General features: G+C 37.7%; 3 protein-coding genes across 4 annotated transcripts; 2 read left to right on the top strand and 1 right to left on the bottom strand.

The window, feature by feature from the left end:
* The first annotated feature begins 1,241 nt into the window (after nt 1-1,241).
* LOC119082099 (alpha/beta hydrolase domain-containing protein 17B-like) lies at nt 1,242-6,805 on the top strand. The gene is made up of 6 exons (XM_037191468.1): nt 1,242-1,469; nt 1,591-1,798; nt 4,230-4,604; nt 4,667-4,799; nt 4,856-4,979; nt 5,640-6,805. Exons 1-5 carry the CDS (start codon nt 1,403-1,405, stop codon nt 4,937-4,939), a joined length of 867 nt encoding a protein of 288 aa, XP_037047363.1. The 5' UTR covers nt 1,242-1,402; the 3' UTR covers nt 4,940-4,979; nt 5,640-6,805.
* Nucleotides 6,806-6,860: 55 nt separating this feature from the next.
* LOC119082097 (senecionine N-oxygenase-like) lies at nt 6,861-9,403 on the bottom strand. Its single transcript, XM_037191465.1, has 8 exons — nt 9,201-9,403; nt 8,986-9,142; nt 8,220-8,412; nt 7,987-8,158; nt 7,571-7,789; nt 7,344-7,507; nt 7,128-7,274; nt 6,861-7,072 (listed from the first exon to the last, which is right to left on the bottom strand). The coding sequence occupies exons 1-8, from the start codon at nt 9,229-9,231 to the stop codon at nt 6,896-6,898; spliced, it is 1,260 nt and encodes a 419-aa protein (XP_037047360.1). The 5' UTR covers nt 9,232-9,403; the 3' UTR covers nt 6,861-6,895.
* Nucleotides 9,404-9,585: 182 nt separating this feature from the next.
* On the top strand, nt 9,586-19,193 carry LOC119082098 (senecionine N-oxygenase). 2 transcript variants are annotated; one of them, XM_037191467.1, is made up of 8 exons: nt 9,586-10,875; nt 17,409-17,606; nt 17,667-17,856; nt 17,978-18,149; nt 18,213-18,246; nt 18,312-18,505; nt 18,572-18,735; nt 18,792-19,193. In XM_037191467.1, the coding sequence occupies exons 2-8, from the start codon at nt 17,419-17,421 to the stop codon at nt 19,101-19,103; spliced, it is 1,254 nt and encodes a 417-aa protein (XP_037047362.1). In that variant the 5' UTR covers nt 9,586-10,875; nt 17,409-17,418; the 3' UTR covers nt 19,104-19,193. The 2 variants fall into 2 exon arrangements, with proteins under 2 accessions (XP_037047362.1, XP_037047361.1); XM_037191466.1 differs by having other exon boundaries at nt 9,586-10,879.
* Nucleotides 19,194-19,544: the final 351 nt, after the last annotated feature.

Genomic DNA, 19,544 nt, shown 5'->3' with positions numbered 1-19,544 from the left:
TGATTTTCAAAACAGTAACAACAAAATTAAGAAAATTTCTTGTAAAGTGTCCGAAGCGATCGACTGAAGAAAACTAATTTCTTCCTAGCACCCTACATACGCTTCTGGATTACTAGATTCGCCAAATAATATATTCTAACGTATGTGGGTCCGACGAAAGCGAAGAGTAAAAAAGATATACACCATCATTCTCCTCTCTTCTAACAAACGCTTTCGTACATTTGTACAAACGCCTCGCTCCCCATGCCTAAACTATTTTTTTAAATTCTAAAAAAAGATATGGGTCCAATATTTAAGCCTTCCGGACCAGAAAAACACCTCATTGAGCCCAATATCCCACACTCCCCGGAGTCAGAGCAGGTCAGAGCACCCACTGGGTGGTATATTATTTCTAAAAAATTACACCCTAGTGCTGTTGTTGTTGTTGTCTCGCAGGGCGAAGCCCCTTCCTTGTGGCGTGGATCTACTGATCCGTTATCAGCCAGGTCAATTTACAAAAAGTCTAAGATATCGTACGCGCTAATGTCGATCACGCGTACAAATTTTCACAAAATTTAAGATGGCGTCACCACCATTTTGTAAAACAAAAGTCTAAATTATTTGTCTTTCACGTATTTTCCTTTTAGATGGTAGGATAACCAAAGTCTAATTCACAAAACACGTTCACTTCACGGCCCATTAAGGTGGCGGGCTAACCATGACTACATCACAATTTGAGCTCGCTCCAGTCCCCAAGACTGGCTCAAACATACGACACTCCACTGAGGAAACCTGGGAACCCGAAGTATTCACCAAGGGCCGCAAGTCCTCACCGGCCGACGGCTGAAACGAGACTGCCTCTCCCTAGTGCTTATGCTCTATACCTGACAAGACAAGTTCTGAATTTAATCCGATATAATCGGAACTCTACTGTCAAGTTCCGAACATATTCATTTATAGATCGTATTTTTATGGTTGGGATAGGTATGGTCTAATGTCAAAATTTGTATGGAGCGGAGGAAATTGCGATTTCATACAAACAAACTCACCTCTCAATGAAAATCATTGAAAGGTGAGTTTTTTTATATGAAATCGCTATTTCCTCCGGCTTGTATGGACAGACCATACCTGGTTTATTGCTTATACTGCTCCCAATTTTTTTTTTCTGTGACACAAAGAAACATTTTTGTCAACATTTTTTGGAATTAAAGCTGAGAACGCTGAAACATCGGTAACTGAATAAAAATCGACTGCAACACTGTTCAACTGTCATGGCGTAAAATTTAATTTCAATCCAAATAATCACAACAAAGTGGTACACACAAATTAGTAGAAAAATCTGTTTATTTATTGAATTGTCGCTTCCACACGTAGATCAAATTGTTTTGTTCATAGTTTGTGCCATTTACAATTGCATTTTACAATGAATGGATTAAATTTAAGTGAACTATGTTGTCTATTCTGTTGTCCGCCGTTCCCAGGCAAAATAGGTTTGTTTTTCTGTTGTTTCTTTTTCTTCTGCTGTTCAACTTTGCGAAAAAAAATAAACTTTTCATTTACGTATCGATGTGTGATCGAAATGCTTATCGGAATTTCGTGTCGTTTCTTTAGCTTCGAAATTAGCGTTTCTACCACCGGAATGTTCGTACGATTTAAAGGCTGATGAAACTAGTAGCACGAAATTCAAAATGACTCTACTGGAAAAGGCTGATTGGCAGTACGGTGATCGTGAAAAGGAACTGTTTGAATCGTTTTTTGTGCGATCCAGCAGAGGAAATCGAATCGCTTGCCTGTTTGTCCGTTGCAGTACGAATGCTAGGTGAGTGTGTTTTTGCCTAAACAGTTTTCTTTATCTTGTCTTGGGAACCGATCGAATCGGTTTGTTTTCCTCCGACATCACAAACGTGAACGAGTTAGTGACTCATATTTTATTAACTTCAACAACAACAACAGCCAAATAACCGTAAAACGGCACCCAAATTTTAATTGAGAAAAACATTTCGTTTTTCGTCAATTCATTCGCCTTCGCCACACTGGTGTTTATTGAAAATGGAAAAATACATTCCACTCGCACCCCCATCGAGTTCATAAATATATAGTGTGACTACGTTCAATTATCTACTTCCGGCTAAATCGACGTTCAAAATGAATGAAAAAAAGGTCATCCCATATTCTAAGAATACATCACCACACCATCCATTTCGTCGGTTACATTATACTAAATATACACTTATGCGGTGCAATAGTCTATTCATTCCGTTTGTGTGCTTTGAAAATTTGTTATCATTTGTTTGTGATCAAAACAAATAATTAGTAAAAATAAAAGCTTCAAACACTACAAACAAAAGGAAATGAATTCAGACCACGCAATTCAACCGAATTGTGACATTAAACCGTAATTCGAAGGTAAACCATCAGAGAATTCGAAAAAAAAAACAATATTTCGTTGAGAAATGTTTTGTATTATGACTGGAGATGACCTTAAGTTATAACGCGTTGTTGTTCTTCACAAAATAATAGGCCGATGGTTTTTGTCAACCAATCGAATTTGACAAAATTCGTTTTTTCATTTGAAATTATTTTTTTTTTCGCTCTCTCGATTCTTTGGGTGGTGTTTAGGTTGCAATAATACACTTTGTATTACACAACCATCTAGATTCCGGTATATAAGTTTCCGGAAAAATTTTAAGATTAAGACAGGTTTAGCAAGAATACCGCAGTGCGCAAAAATTCATTTTGCGTGAGTAAATATTCACTTGACGAAATCGTGTTAAATTGCTTCCGTACTTAACAACTCGTATTTAGCTCGTCGTGCTTGAATGTTGTGTAATGACATGTCGGATTTCACATTGTTTTGCGCATGTTAAGGCCAGTTCATAGTCTCGTACATCGCAAATGAATAAAGAGCCATGATCTGGCCTTAAGGAAAACAGCTTCTCTGGGGCTGTGTCACGGTGTTACAAATATAAATCTCTTCAATTCAATAACATTCCCAACTTCAACTTCTGTGTTTCATCTTAAAACTCTTAAATCCCAATTAGTCCGGGTTCTTATCTTATCCTGCTCGATTTGGAAATTTTTTGATTTCTGACGACGGGATACGATGCGAAACTTTCCGAATTAAATTTTTGTCTTGGGTGTTTTGAACCGGTAAATAACGGTAAAAACCGGTTTTAAGGTAAAACTTAAAAGTGAAATATCTATGTCTGTCAAAACTTAATATTTTTTGATCGTTGGACCAGAATCTGAAAGGTCGGCTCAATACCTATAATCGCTAGAACAACTTTTTTGAGAAAAATGTACTGAGTTATCCTGGGTTCCATGAAAATTGTACCGGGAAAACCGATAACTTTGAATTCAATTTCACTGGCCATTTCCAAATCAAATTTGACGTTTTGCAGCTTTTGCACGTTACCAAATCTTGCAGTTTTGGTGGTCAAATTGGAGAAGTCCAATCCAAAACTGTTGTAAGTTGATGTCATCCTTGAGGTGTAGGGTTGGGAGCGAGATGGACACTGGGAAGTGATGAGATGTCAGGAACTGACCTGTAGAGTCCTTCAACTTTCCATAAATACAAAATAAGTGTCACAAAAAACCTGATCAAAGCTCACGTCAGCCTTGAGTTCTAGCGTTGGGCGCACTTGGGAGTACTTAGACTTATAGTCATATTGTGGGAGATCATTGAAAGGCACTTGGCCCTAGTAATATATTCGGTTACAATGATCAATAACATATAAGTCTGTGTGAAGTGGTGGTGCTTCTTAGCGATCTGTCTCACATTCCATTTACAACGTACATGCTCTGCCGGCTAGATTTGAAAGTACTAGTCACCAGTTTTCCAACGCGAACCCTAACGTCAAATTTGATTTAGAAAGAGCCAGGGAATTTGAGTTCAAAGTTAGCGGTTTTTCGGGTACACTTTTCAGGGAACCCAGGATAACTCAGACCATTGTACATTTCCAAGAAAAGTTGTTCTAGCGATTGTAGGTACTAAGCCGACCTTTCAGATTCTGTCGAAACCATAAAAAAATATTCAGTTTTGACGGAGATATTTCACTTTTTGATTTACACTAAAATCGGTCTTTACCGTTACCGGTTCAAACACCCAAGAAAATCATTTAATTCGGAAGATTCGAGAAAATCGAGAACTCTTGTTCTTCTGCATTGTAGTCTGTAGTGACCACAAATGTGACTAACACAACACAAATCGACCATCTCATTTGATTCCTACATATTTCGCTTTCCACTAGGTTCACAATACTATTTTCACATGGCAATGCCGTAGACCTGGGGCAGATGACAAGCTTCTTCATTGGACTCGGCCAGCGCATCAACTGCAACATATTCAGCTACGATTATTCGGGATATGGAATGAGCACAGGCAAACCAACCGAAAAAAATTTATATGCCGACATTGATGCGGCCTGGCATGCTCTGCGCACCCGTTACGGTATTAGCCCGGAAAATATCATTCTTTATGGACAAAGTATAGGAACGGTACCGACCGTTGACTTTAGCAGTCGTTATCAGGTCGGAGCCGTAATACTGCATTCACCGTTAATGTCTGGCATGCGAGTTGCTTTTCCAGCCACGCAACGAACATGGTTTTTTGATGCATTCCCTAGGTAATTTTGAGTTTTCTCATTTTATAATGAACGGATGGTTGTTCAGTGTCGTTCCATTGTAGTATCGACAAAGTTCCGAAAGTTACGTCGCCGGTGTTGGTGATTCATGGTACAGAAGACGAAGTAATCGATTTCAGCCATGGCGTAACGATATACGAAAAATGTCCACGAGCGGTTGAGCCGCTATGGGTTGAGGTAAACTTCAACGGAAGTCAAATCAATCCGATTTTTCTAATGTCTAATTCTAATAGGGCGCTGGTCACAATGATGTAGAAATGTACAGTCAGTATTTGGAGAGGTTAAAGCAATTCGTTTCCGTGGAACTTGTCAACTGACAACGACTCAATTCTGATACCAGCGCACAAGAGGCTTCGGGTAAGTTTTGAATTAAAGTTTGCTTTTACGGTGTTGAACTCGGTTATTTGATCCCATTGACATCTTTGTTAACTAAACGAAACTTGTCAAAAATGTCCGCTATTCGAGTGAATCTTATCACCACCAGTGTTATGAGACTCGATAAATTTCTATTTCAAGAAATATAACGCGCAATTTGTAAGCTCGCCGATGGAAAATATCGGTGAAGTGGTTGTTGATGGCTAAGTGGCTAAGCTGAAATCATTTCAAAGAGGTTTGCGACTATAACTGCGAAGCGTAGATGCAGCAACAGTTCTTGAGACAGCAAATGAATGATGATGAAGCGAATCAGGAAGAAAACTAAAGTTCAGTGGGTGGCAGGGACTATTTTTGAAGAAATATTTTCCGCAATTTTGTCAAATTTTTCAATCTTTTCCCAAACTAAGGGAAAAATTAATAAAATTTGAGCAAAGCTTTGAAAATGTTTTCCCAAAAATATTCCTTTGTGGGAAGTGTATCGACTGTGGGACTGTTTGACTGAAGTTGAGACATTTAATTCCCGCTAATTCCTTTCTATTTATACAAACGCTGATAGGGGATCGGGTGCAACCAGTCAATACAAGGATAAAAAGATAGCTCGAGCGATAAATTCAAATTTCATTTTCATTTCGGTGGTTACAGGTGACGATATTCTTAATGCTTCAATAACCATAAGTTCGACATCAAACCATTCACCAACGGAAAAATTGCTCTAGCATAAGGACTGTGGTGACAATGTGCTCACCACAAAATCCAACAAAACTGATACTCCAACCGAACCGCTCGCTTCCAATTCGAACGCACCAAAGCAATTCAATCAACTCGACTCCAATAAACTGTTAAATCAATCAAACACATCATCAAGCAATAATTCTAATCGCAAAACTGATAAATTGTGTGCAACGTCGTCAGCAGCAACAACAACAATTTCAACAAAAACAACAGGGGTAAGTAAGACAGATTTGTGTGATCGCTCACCATGTGACGGTGTTTTCTCAATTTGTGGTAGTATGGACAATAAGAGTGACATTAGTATTGATAAGTTAGGACGTAAAATTTGTAACAAATCGAGCAATTTAAACGAAATGAATGGTTCAAAGAGCAAAATTATTAGTAAAAATTCAATTCGTAACGGACGCCAGCCAAATTGCAATGGCAGTGCAACAAAATCGGTCGGCACACAATACAGTTCCATAAAGCGTAACACCAATCGCAACGGCAAATCGGAACAAATTAACGACGGCGACATCGTTGTCATATCGAACGAATTCCGTGACAATGCACTCAACCAGCAATGTTTGATCGATAGCAAGCGAAAAATTTTGAAATTGTTAAAAGCGCGCAAAAACATTGATTGGCGGTCATTGGACGATATGCGACCCGATGCCACGTCGCCGCCGAATAACAATCAATCGCACACGGAAAACGGTTCGTTGACCGGCGGAACCAAAACGATACTATCGAAATCCGATTCGCTTGTTGCTTCGGTGGAATTAGTTTTCATTCCCGACGAATGTTTGCAGGAAACGCCGAAAAAGGTTTACATTTTAAAGGACACGGCGCCCGGTTTGAATAGTAAAATTTTTTCGAAAGTCCAGAGCAACGGCAACGACACCGAGCGCAAAGAGATTTTTTTCATTTCGGACGGTTTCCGCAAGAATTCGTTGAAGAACAGCACAGTCATCGTTGAGGATGAACCGAGGCGTCGGAACAAGCCGTTGAAATACTTAAAGCATTCGGTCCAACAGAGTTCGGTCGATGATGTGAATAATAAGATGGTGTCGCAAGCATTTCATTCGTACGATGAAGAGGACGAAAATTTAGAGAAAAAAGAATTGAACAACGGAAACGGTTGCAAGTGAATTTCCAATCGAATTTCTTTCTTCTTCTTCGGTTCTTCAACATAATTCTTTATCTGTCTCAAAATGTTCGTCGTCGATGACCGTGAAATTAATCTCACGGAATCTGATGTGATCCCGTTTCAGATTTCGCTGGTTTTCGCGATAAATTTCCATCATGTAAGGTTTTACCGGTGGTAGGCCGGCTAATTGACACAGGTCTGCATAATACTCATCCTGAAACGATTTCGTTTAGACTACTGTATCGATAGCTCAGATTTAAACATTTTACCAACAAATCAGTTCCCAGCATGTGCGCCTGTTTCTTCTTGAATCCATTTTTCCATCGGCTGTCCATTTCTTTATTGGTTGTGCTCATCATCTCTTCTTTCGATGGAATGTTTTGAGTGCCACTCAAATATTTAAGAAAAAGTTGGATCTGTAAAATGGGAACATTGTCACTCAACCAGACAAATTGTTCTGTTCCCCCCCGTTCGTTTCACACAACCTGCAAATAACTGATTAGAGGTGGATGCACCAAATACGGCATTCCAATCAGTGCCATCGTTGGGTAATTAATGTTGATGCAGTGCTTGAATAACGGCTGAATGTAGTTGTCGTTTATTGTCATACCACAGTCAATGCTCAGGAAAGGAAACGAGTACAGGTATCCTGGAAGCGTTGCGAATTGACATCTTCGAATTCACATTTTTCGAATGAAAAAGCGAAATTTACCAGTGGCGAATATGATGACGGTAAAATGCTCTTCCGTTCCGTCGCGAAATATTGCACCGTTTTCGGTCAATTCTCGTATGTCCGGTTTTTTATGGATTCCACTCGGAATAATCCTTGTCGGATCGTGAAAACTAATGGTTGTTTTGGTCGCAGTCTTTGACACCAAATAGGCGATATCAATGCCACTAGATCCACTTCCAACAACCAGAACTGTTTCGCCTGAAATAACGTTAGAAATGGAGAGGCGACTTATTTACACGGTCAATATTGTGAGGAACGATATGATCGTTCAAAAAACGATCGAATCGTCATGTGGACGACAATATCGTTTTCTGAACGATATTGACCGTGTAGAAATGTCTCGCCCCCTTACAAATCCTCGAAGGGAGCAACAGATATCCGAGATATCACACTACCTTTAAAGATGTCGGCTGTCCGGTAACTGTGAGTGTGAAGAACTTTACCACCGTACAAATCCCGTCCAGGAATGTCTGGTATCCGAGGACAACTGTAGTGCCCGTTGCAACACATCACCGCATCGAATTGTTGTACTTCGGCGGAGTCATTGTTAAAATCTCGCACCACTATCTGACAATCGTTTCAAATCGTTAAACAGGGAAATTGAATTGCCTACGACTAAATCCCCCACCTCCCACCGTGATGTCATTCCTATTGGCCGAATGCGAATAATTTCGTGACGGAATTTAATCTGCTCATCCACTTTGAATTCCCGAGCATAAGTTTTTATGAAGTCCAGAACTTCACCTGCCGATACGTAGGAATTTTTCGGTCCAGTGAAATCGTAGTCCGGAAATCCCATTATTTCTTTCGGGAAGTTTGTTCTGGTGGAAGGAAAGGTTTGGTTTCATTAATCGTTTTATGTGACCTCGAATCGCGTTACACCTTCAGTTGCCTCAGGTGCATACGTCGAAATGTTTCTATTCTATAGTAAAAGACAGGCATCGAATTAGCTCCATGCCGATACACCGTTCACACGCATCACTAATTCGCTTTCCATTTACATTATTCCATCGAAGTTGAGTTTGTGTTATGGTTGGCTCATCATTCACTTTGATGTTTTATGCAACTATAAATAACATGGTGCTGCAGTCGAGTACAGTTTTGATTTAAAACCCCATTCTAATCTTCCCTGCTGATTATAACAAAGCCGTCCGTTTTGCACGATTTACGATAGACTGGCTGCTTGTGTAAACTAATATAATCAAAGGTAAACAGCGACTCGTAGATTAATGTTGATCAGGCGAGCGTTTTAATAGTTTGATAACAATGGCAATTGTCATATTGTTGTCGCGCAGTGTAATGATTCAGATGATTCTTTTTGTAATTATCTCATTCTATGTTGAGTTATCGCCAACAGTTTCATTGGAACATATATCATTCGTTGGAATGTTTACCTTAAATTCTGATACATGCTAGTGTGTACGTCCATTCCGAATTCGTCTTTGTCCACACTGTCGGTGTAATACCATGTACCGCCAATCGTATTTGTCTTTTCGAATGTTGTCACATCGTATCCATACTCCAGGCAATGTTTGGTGGCACAAACACCGGCTGCATGCGAATGATCGACACTCAAATTCTGTTACATTTTGCACGAATGGTTATATACCTAATCCGGCTCCAACAACTGCAACTTTCATATTTTATTATCGTACCCCGAGTGTTGGATAAATTTACAACAGGAGCCAATCAAGGGATGACTTTGTACATTCATTCACAAATCGAATGGCAAAGAGTTTTGAATCAAACGAAAGATAAGACCCAAAATAATGTGTGATGAATGTAGCACAGAAAGACATTGAACGAACACTAGTCCGACGCACGACTGTCAAATTAACAGAAAATTTTCATTGTTAAATAACACACACACACACACACACACACAGACACTGTCTCGTGAAACTGGCGGTTCATTTCGATTTCTCTCTTTGCCGATTAAAGAAACGAGCTCAAGTTGAATGTCACATGAGAGTTATTTGGAATTGTTGAACAGACAAAATGATTTTTTCAGATAAACCGAATTGTGCTCAATGATTCACGGGAGCCATACAAAATCTTCGTTGATTTATTTAGTTCAAGCTATTGAATGGTTAATTAGTCTAAATTGTACAGAGGGAAATTAATGATGCCATAGAAATGGTCTCGGGAAAAAAAAATTAATCTAAATTGAAATGTTTTATGTCAATAGTCTCGACCTATATCGTCTTTTAGCACTGTTACCCGGGATACAATCTCAGCCACACTGATACATTAAACTCAAATGACACTTCTCGTAATCGTAATCACTAGGGGAAATGTTATTACTGAGGAATTAGAATTCCAGTGAGCAATCCATGTGGAATCGAATTTCCCAAGAAATCGGAATTGCTAGAAAATCAAAATTGAATCGTATTCCTTGGAAACTGTAATTCGTTGACAATCGTAATTTTTTAGGAATAGTAATACCCTGGCCGAAAATTGAATTGTACAGGCTCCAGTTCGTTTTTCAATTGGAGTCTAAATTGAAAAGCTCCAAGTTCTTGGGACTTTCATCTAGAATGTAGATCAGTCATGTGCAGTGAATTAGGGGTCATTCAAATATGGCTCATACTGTAAAAGGGCTCCTCAAAACAGTTTATCCTTCGATTCCAAGAAAATTGGTTTGTCGCACTTGTATTTGCCAGTTTGGGAAGACTGTTGAAGCGAAAATAAAATGTTTGTGAAAGGAGTGCGCACCCTTTTTTATTACCTCTTGACCACGCTTTTGCACGATTTTTGGAAACCCGTCTCCAACTACATATATGGTGCGTTTGCGCTATTTGAATGGCCTCTTAGTATTCAAGTCTTACAGTCTAATCGCAGAATCCCTGACGTCGTTTTGTAAGGACAATCTTTTCCAAGTCATAATCGATGTTGTTGACGCACCAGAACAACAACCCTCAAATCTTATCACTGCAAAATCATCATGTAAGCAAACACATTTGTTGATTTAATCTCAATTTTCTCGCATCCATTTCACAATAAAACGTAGATCAACTAATCTCACACCGTCTGAGATACATAATCCGTGCAATTTTTTAAGTGACTGATGTGTGTGCATTCCAGTTCAATTGATGCCGTTGTTAAAATGTGCCATTATCAACCGACTTTTTCTTAAATAAAAGTATTGTCGCCAGTCAACTATCGTCAGTGATTCCAAAGACTTTCGGTGTTCAAGAACTGATTCCGTTTTGTGGTGTGTTTGCAGAGGCAGTGAAGGATTGTGCGAAGTGTTGACATTGTATTTTTGACGGAAAAAGGAATCTGTATGTAAGGACCATTCTTTGATTGATTCATCGCCTTGTTCTTTCCACGTTCATTGTTTGATAGAAATCATTTGCTGTTCATTTAATTTAACGAAGAACTTTCATCCTCATCACCAGATCATTTTAAATTTATTAAAAATTCTATAAACTCCAAGACCCCAGAGACACTTCTCATTATTCAATAATTTATCAGTGGCAATGAAATTTCAGCATGAATTTGCTTCAGCTGTTTTTCAGCTGATCCACACATACAATAAAAACTGTTTATACGTCTTTATACGGTTACGGTTTCACCACTACTACGCGCGTGCATGTAGCAGCTTCAAACGTATAAACAGTTTTGATTGTTGTTTGTGCGGATCAGCTGAAGAACAGCTGAAGCAAATTCATGCTGAAATTTCACTGCCTCTCACTGTAATTACAACTTTTATGAAAAATGGAAGTTTGACGTTGCGAAGAAAAGAATGCAAATTAGACAACAAGCCACACTAAGAATGAAAACTAATTCACACCAATGACGATGGTCATCATTTGACCGTATTTTTTAAAACAAATTGTTATCGACAGTATTTTCCCCTTTTTTGATAAATTAAGTATGTGATTCCGAAACTCTTATTGCTTAGAACAAAAAATAAATTGATGTTCCTAAGTACAACCGAAATTAGACGACCGAGACACCAGAAAAAAAGTTTTTATTTCAATGTGCAAACCGGAATATCAAAAACATTTTAAATTATAAATCTCAATGAATCAAAATTATTTTTAATGAAACCACAAAGAAGACTTTATTACGATCTTCCTATGCAATCTGAATAATATTAGGTGCGGCTGTTGCGGCACACGTTTAGAAGGATTGACAAAATTATTCCGAACAATTGATAACAATTACATTGTAAGTTATCGTGTGAAACTTTGCTGATTTAAGATGGAGCGGTGATCAGTACAATCATCATCACAAGGACAAAATTTCGATAATTTATGGACCAATAAAACCTCAGAGATGAATAAAATATTATCATTTCTTCGTGTGGCGTTTGTATGTCATTGTACTAGTGACCCTTTTCGGTAAAACGTTTTCCAATTTTATTTTATTTTTCAGAAATTTTCCGTCGTTTCCTCAAAGTTTCCTATTTTCCCAAACCAAAAATTCATGAAAATGGAGAACGTTAGATTTTTTAAAAGAAAAATCCAAACTCAAACGGAAAAGCAAGATTGGCAGATCCATTGAAAAATCGACATGATCCCAGGGATCCTTTCTAGTCACCAATACAAAAGAAACTTTGCACTTCACGTTTCCAAAGGCTTATCGCTCGGCATATGTTGGTCCAATTTAAAATAGAATCGGTTTACCGGACTCCTGGGATCATGCAATACGCACTGGTAGTTTGATTAATTAAAATCCGTTCTGTCAAATTTTTTTTTATTTTTCAATGGATCAACTTGCCCTTTTTGTTTCTATTTTCGTTTATATTTTTCAATCAAAAAATCTGACGTTCCCTAATATGGATAATGTTTTCCCAAAAAGAATCCTTGTCCGTGCAGATATCATAGCAACTATTTACTGAAGATTCATAATTTCTCAATGGTTACAATTTCAATAGACTGATGAATCTTCTTTTTCGGGGAGTATTACCTCCTGAGGCCATGTGACAAATTCGATAGAAATTCTAATCTTCGTGTTTTTGTAAAGAAATAAATGTTTCCGCGACTTTATACAGCCCTGTGTATTGACCTCGGCCTCATGCGTTACCCATACTTTCACACGAAACATTTGCTTTTACCTCGTTAGTTATGTTAAGAGCTTTTAAAAGCCGAGAAGTAAACGTGAGGTTCAGCTGATTTTACTTGACGGTGACGAAACTGTACCTCGAGCTTTTGAGTAAAATACCTCCTTTGTAAATTAGATAAATGGCTTCTCGTGTGTTTGCCGTCATCGGCTTCGTCTCGGATCGGTAAATTTCACACAAGCTGTACCGTCATCATTTGTCTTATTGATAAGTATTGTACTGTATAAGATTTGCCCAAGCTACCGTTGAAACTTAGATGGTTTGACTATTGTAAAAAATACTTTTAAAATCGATCGTCTAATTACCTTTTTTTACTTAACAATTTTGCATTTATATTTAAAGAAGAAGAAGAAGCACAAAATTTAAATGAAATTAATTTAATGAAAAAATATAAATTTAAAATGGAAAAAAAGATGGAAAATTATAATTCTAAATTTAACAAAAACAACAAAATATTTTATCTCAATTTTATTATCTTATACACACACACATTTTACGTAGCAATTTATTAAATAGTTGTTAAGGTTAAGAGAGCGCGGGATAGTGGAAATAAAAGAAAAGAAATGAAGGAAGTCGATTGAAAAAAAGGATATTAAACTGATCAAAACAAAAGCAACAATTGATTCTATACCCGATATAGACCGGGATAGAGTTTTGTATTCACTTGTTATAATCATATAAAAATCATAATCATTAAATCATTAAGCGAATTTGTACATAGTTATTGTATAGGCAATTTAAAAGGAAAGAGAAAAAAAAATTATTTGATATGAATGTCGTTATTATTACATTTATGAAAATGTCTCATCAAAATTATTATTATTATTCGATTGAGGGTCTAGGCTACAATGTAAAAATATCGAGAGAGAGAGAGAGAGATAGAGAGAGAGAGAGAAAACATTTTTTATTAGGAAAAAGAAAAAAAAAACTTTTATTTGTATAATTCCTCCATCGTAATATGTCGTGGTTTCGTTTGTTAGCAATAGCCACGGCTAAAAACGTTTATTGCAATAAATAATGTAATGATTAAAACTATCCGACGTTTTGGGCTTTCATTCATGTTGTGTATTAGCAATCAGTGAACCATATGGATGGTCAGAGGACGACGTCACCAACATTTTATAAATAATTTTTAGAAGAGGTGTGCTTATGACGCACATACAAGTTGTATGATACAACTTATTGAAAAGTCGATTTATTAAAAAATTTCCAAAGAAAAAGGCTCTCCACAAATAGCCAAAGCATTAGGGTACTCTAAATAGAGTACTGAAACGGGACAGTGTATCAATGGTTATTTGTGTACCTGTTTTGGACGATTGATTTTAGGCAATTTCGCGGATTGTAGGCCGAACGAAGTGAGGCTTACAAGTGAAAGTGCCTTAAATCAACCGTCCAAAACAGGTGCACATGTAAGTTTTCATGCAGTGGGCCGAAAACCCGAGAAAATTCGAAAAATTGCCCTCATTTTCGGCCCCGAAGCATGAAAAGAATTTTTGGCACTTTACGTACTTTAGCCCCTTCGTACATAATAGTTATTTATCTACCAAGGTAGGTATGAAGGTATTTTTTCGCACTAGATGTCGATTGTCGATCCGAGGCGAAGCCGAGGTCGACAAGACGTCGTGTGCGAAAAAATACCGGCATACCTACCGTGGCAGATACAACGTTTTTCGCAATTTCGGGCCATAATCACCTTTCCAATGCAAAATATTACCAAAATTTCTACCAAACATTCACATGCAAACATGAATTCATTTGAACGATCAAGCAACCTGCACTATATACACATTGCAATGTGATGTATAGAGACGCGCTAAATAAAATCAAGTAGTCAAGGCTTAGTATGTACGCTTCAACAATACGTTCTGTATAATTGTGTGACTCTGTAGCCGAATGGCTATGGTCGTTGCTTGGTGTTTGGAAGAATTTTGGTGTTGGATGTTCAAATCCTGGTCTGTGCAAAGTTTTTATTTATAAAATTTAGTCTTTCTTAAAGGTACTGAGCTATGTAGCGTGCGAAAAAAATGTGAAAAAGCCCAAGTGCGAAAAAAATAATCAAAAACGCACAGGGAGATGCGGGAAATCAGAAACAAAACTACATTTTTTATTTACATCTTTAAAAAAAAATTCTATTTAAAATCGCTTGATAAGATTTTAGTGTAGACAATTGAGTCGTACAACTTTACTATTGCATAGAAAAATAGGTCAGCATCCTCTTACATTTTTTGTGTAACAGTAACTTATTAACCGTACGAAGAAACACCTTTGGATTTTTGGCTAAAACATGAAGAATCGATTTTTTTAACTGTGAAAATTCTATGTCTCCAGTTTCGTGGCTGATCACAATGTGAATGTGAGATACTCTCAGAGTTCTACAACAACCAAATACAAAGTATACAGTAGAAGGTTCCAAAAATAACCAAATAAAATTGTACCAAGTCATACAAATCGAAACACTCCGATCCGAAACATGTTTCGAAGACTCTGCAAAATTCTGCGAATCTTGAAGACAGTGATACCGTACATCAAATGCAATGGAAGCGAAGGGAAAATGAATTTTGCCTGGTTTATGGTCCTCATAGACAGAGGACCTCGGCATTGCACGATATTTGTTTCTAAATTTGGTCACCCATGTCAAAAATGGTCTAAAATATCAGTCGATACTGTCCAGAATCTGGAAATAATCTGCAATTCTGGAAAAATTGGTCACTTACATCAAACGCAATGGAGGCGAAACGAAATTTAATTTTGTCTGGTTTATGGCATACATAGACAGAGGACCTGGGCATTGCACGATATTTATTCCAAAACAGGGTCACCCATATCAAAAATAAGTCGAAATATTAGTTTGAAATCAGTCGATACCGTGCAATATTGCACGGTAACGACGGTTTATTTACCCATTTTTCACGCTATTTTTGATATGGGTGACCCTGTTTTGGAATAAATATCGTGCAATGCCCAGGTCCTCTGTCTATGTATGCCATAAACCAGACAAAATTAAATTTCGTTTCGCCTCCATTGCGTTTGATGTAAGTGACCAATTTTTCCAGAATTGCAGATTATTTCCAGATTCTGGACAGTATCGACTGATATTTTAGACCATTTTTGACATGGGTGACCAAATTTAGAAACAAATATCGTGCAATGCCGAGGTCCTCTGTCTATGAGGACCATAAACCAGGCAAAATTCATTTTCCCTTCGCTTCCATTGCATTTGATGTACGGTATCACTGTCTTCAAGATTCGCAGAATTTTGCAGAGTCTTCGAAACATGTTTCGGATCGGAGTGTTTCGATTTGTATGACTTGGTACAATTTTATTTGGTTATTTTTGGAACCTTCTACTGTATACTTTGTATTTGGTTGTTGTAGAACTCTGAGAGTATCTCACATTCACATTGTGATCAGCCACGAAACTGGAGACATAGAATTTTCACAGTTAAAAAAATCGATTCTTCATGTTTTAGCCAAAAATCCAAAGGTGTTTCTTCGTACGGTTAATAAGTTACTGTTACACAAAAAATGTAAGAGGATGCTGACCTATTTTTCTATGCAATAGTAAAGTTGTACGACTCAATTGTCTACACTAAAATCTTATCAAGCGATTTTAAATAGAATTTTTTTTTAAAGATGTAAATAAAAAATGTAGTTTTGTTTCTGATTTCCCGCATCTCCCTGTGAAATAAATACCTTCAAAACGACATTAAATGGATGCATGGAAAGGTGATGATTATGGACCGGAATTGCGAAAAAGAATTTTTCATAGTCTCTATTTTTCCACTACTACTGCTCAAGCTGGAATTGTATGAATTTATCGGAGAAATGAAAACAGATTATGCCTCCATTAAAGCGGCAGCAACGCCATCTGTTATCACTTCTGTGGAATTTATATGAAATTTGCATAAAATTGTTGGAACGAGAAAGGCTGTAAATTTTTAGGATGACTCAGCACCACTTTCCATATACTAAAAATTCATCACGTTATGCAAATTGGTTAGTAAGGGCAGGCTCAGCAGCAGAACGCATCCAATTTTCTTCTAGCTGGTCAAGCTTTCGAAACTTTAAGACCATGGTGTAAAGAGACTAAACAATTCATTCAAAAACTTAACAATATGCTTATTGAAGAATCGGGTGATATTCGCGCCAAAAATTTTTGTGCAACAAAATTTCTATGGCCATACAACAGGGGAATGCTACCAGCATTCTGGGAACAATCAGCTAGATGAAGTTTACAAATTATAAAACATGTAAATACTCATCACATGTAAAATCGTCATGCATTTTCAGTAAAAATAAAGAAAATATTTAACGTTAGTATGGAAGAGGTGTGTTCCCGCGCGCATCTAATAAAATGGCGATCTGCAGGACTTATACACAAAGTCTCAAGTTTAGAGAGAAAGCAGCCATAAACAGTCCAGAATTATTTGAAAGTTCGATAATTAAGATGATTCACAATGAATTCGAGACAATCAGATCTGACTAAAGGATGTGCCACGCGGTAGAAGTACATACCAACTGAAAAACGAATAAAAAAAACACATTTTGTGGCTGAAAAATGTGTTCATTTTTGAATCCGAGGAATCGAATGAATTTTAAGAGTACTTTTAGATCCACTTAATCACCATCATTTTCACATCAACCTAGTCACTCTTTCAATATAGTTTCTTTTCATGCCATCCTCTTCGTTTCTTCACTCTATACCTCTAAACGTAAGTCAAAAACAAACAATAAATGGTCATTACAGTTTCGCCCCAATGAAAGTAGCCGTAATCGGAGCAGGAACGGCAGGAATATGTGCCGCTAAACACACACTAGCTCAAGGATACACAGTTACAGTGTATGACCAAGCACGGACAGTTGGTGGGACGTGGGTGTACACTGACAATATTGGTAGTGATGAATATGGTTTAGACGTTCACTCCAGCATGTATAAGGGATTACAGTAAGTAGTGATTGGAAAGACGATTTCCATTTCTGCGAATCCGAAACTTTTTTCGAACAGCACCAATTTACCGAAAGAAATCATGGGATATCCCGACTTCCCGATACCGAAGCAGGACAAGTCGTACATATCTGCCGAAGAGATGTTAGCGTTTCTCGATCTTTACGCCGAGGAGTTTCGTTTGAAAGAGCACATAAAATTCGAACATTATGTTGTAAGGGTACGACCGATTGGCGAAACACAATGGGAGGTAAAGAGGCAGCGAATATTTGTTGCTTTCAAATTAATTTGCTTCAGCTGATCCACACAAACAAGCTGAAGCAAATTCATGCTGAAAATTCACTGCCTCTGACTGTATCAACAACTTATAGGTAATTGTGAAAGATCTACCGAACGATCGAATCGATACGGAAATGTTCGATGCAATTTTCGTTTGTAATGGTCACTACAACACTCCATCGATTCCCACTTATCCGGATAGAAAACTATTCAAAGGGCAACAAATTCACAGCCATGATTATCGATGTCCTGAACCGTTTAAAGGTAAAAGACTTTAATGCATTTTAGGTTTCAAAATCTGTGATCCAATTCGAAGAAACGTTTTAGGTGAAACGGTTCTAGTCATTGGCGCAGGACCATCGTAAGTAAATTCTTTTATTATGATCAAAATTTAAAAAAATAATAAATTTCGAAACCTTGATACAGCGGCATGGATTTGGCGAACGAAATATCAAAGGTAGCCATCAGAGTTACACTCAGTCACCATCACAAAACTGCACCATTAACCAAGTTTCCAGACAATGTAGATCTCAAACCAGATGTTAAATGTCTGACTGAAACCGGTGTCCAATTCGTCGATGGTAGCCATCGAAATTATTCTGTAATATTCTACTGTACCGGTACCTTAGATTAGGTATGATGAGGGAAGTGAACTGTCTCAGTAATTTTACTTTTTATAACTGTAGGCTACAAGTACACGTTTCCCTTTCTGAGCGTAGACTGTGGCATTTCCGTTGATGATAATTACGTTCGGCCACTGTACAAGCATTGCATGAACATCAATCGACCCACAATGGCTTTGATTGGATTACCATACTATGTGTGTGCATCGCAGATGTCCGATTTGCAGGTTTGTCTATCCAGTATCCGCCCTGAACGTCTTTCCTAATTTTCTATCGGTCAAAGGTGCGGTTTTGTTTGAAATTTATTACCGGACAGCAACAAATGCCAACCAAAGTGGAAATGATTGAAGATATGGAAGAGGACATGCGATTGCGCTTAGAAAAGGGTTTCAAAAGGAGACAGGCCCATATGATGGGCACTGATCAGGATAAATACTACGATGACCTGTCTCGTACGGCCCGAATCGATAATTTGAAACCGGTAATGACAAAACTGCACAATGAAAGTAGTCAACGATTTTTGGACGATCTGGTGAATTTTCGGAAGGACATTTTCCGAATCGTTGACGATGAAACTTTTGTTAAATTGAATTGAACGGATCATTGCATGAGAGTAGTGTTATTAGTCAGATAAGACGAGTAAATTACAGATCACTTTTACGAAAGCTTTTTCGTTTGACATAACTATTTTATTGGTCCAGTTCCTCGATAAAATTCTTTTTGTAACTGTTTGTGGAGTGACTCGTCGACTCATAATATCGAATCCTGGAGTTTCTCCTACTTCTTTGTGCTAGAAGTTTGAAGTCACCAGAGGTCAGACCCTAAAAATAAATGACATCGTCATGGTCCACTGTCGTCCACCACATCCTAGGTCTAAGGAACTGCAGTGAATTCAGAAGATTTTCTGGTTCCTTTCTGAATTATGTCGATGTTTAAGGTAACAGCAGGCCAGTTCATAAGAAAGCCCTCTTAATTTGTATGGAGCGTCCGTAACGCAATGGCTTATACAAACATCTTATCTAAATTCTGTTCTTTT

The sequence above is a fragment of the Bradysia coprophila genome, unplaced genomic scaffold, assembly GCF_014529535.1.
Source record: "Bradysia coprophila strain Holo2 unplaced genomic scaffold, BU_Bcop_v1 contig_373, whole genome shotgun sequence".
Lineage (NCBI taxonomy): Eukaryota > Metazoa > Arthropoda > Insecta > Diptera > Sciaridae > Bradysia > Bradysia coprophila.
The sequence above is the reverse complement of the archived record's forward strand: the minus strand, read 5'-3'. Positions and strand labels throughout refer to the sequence as shown.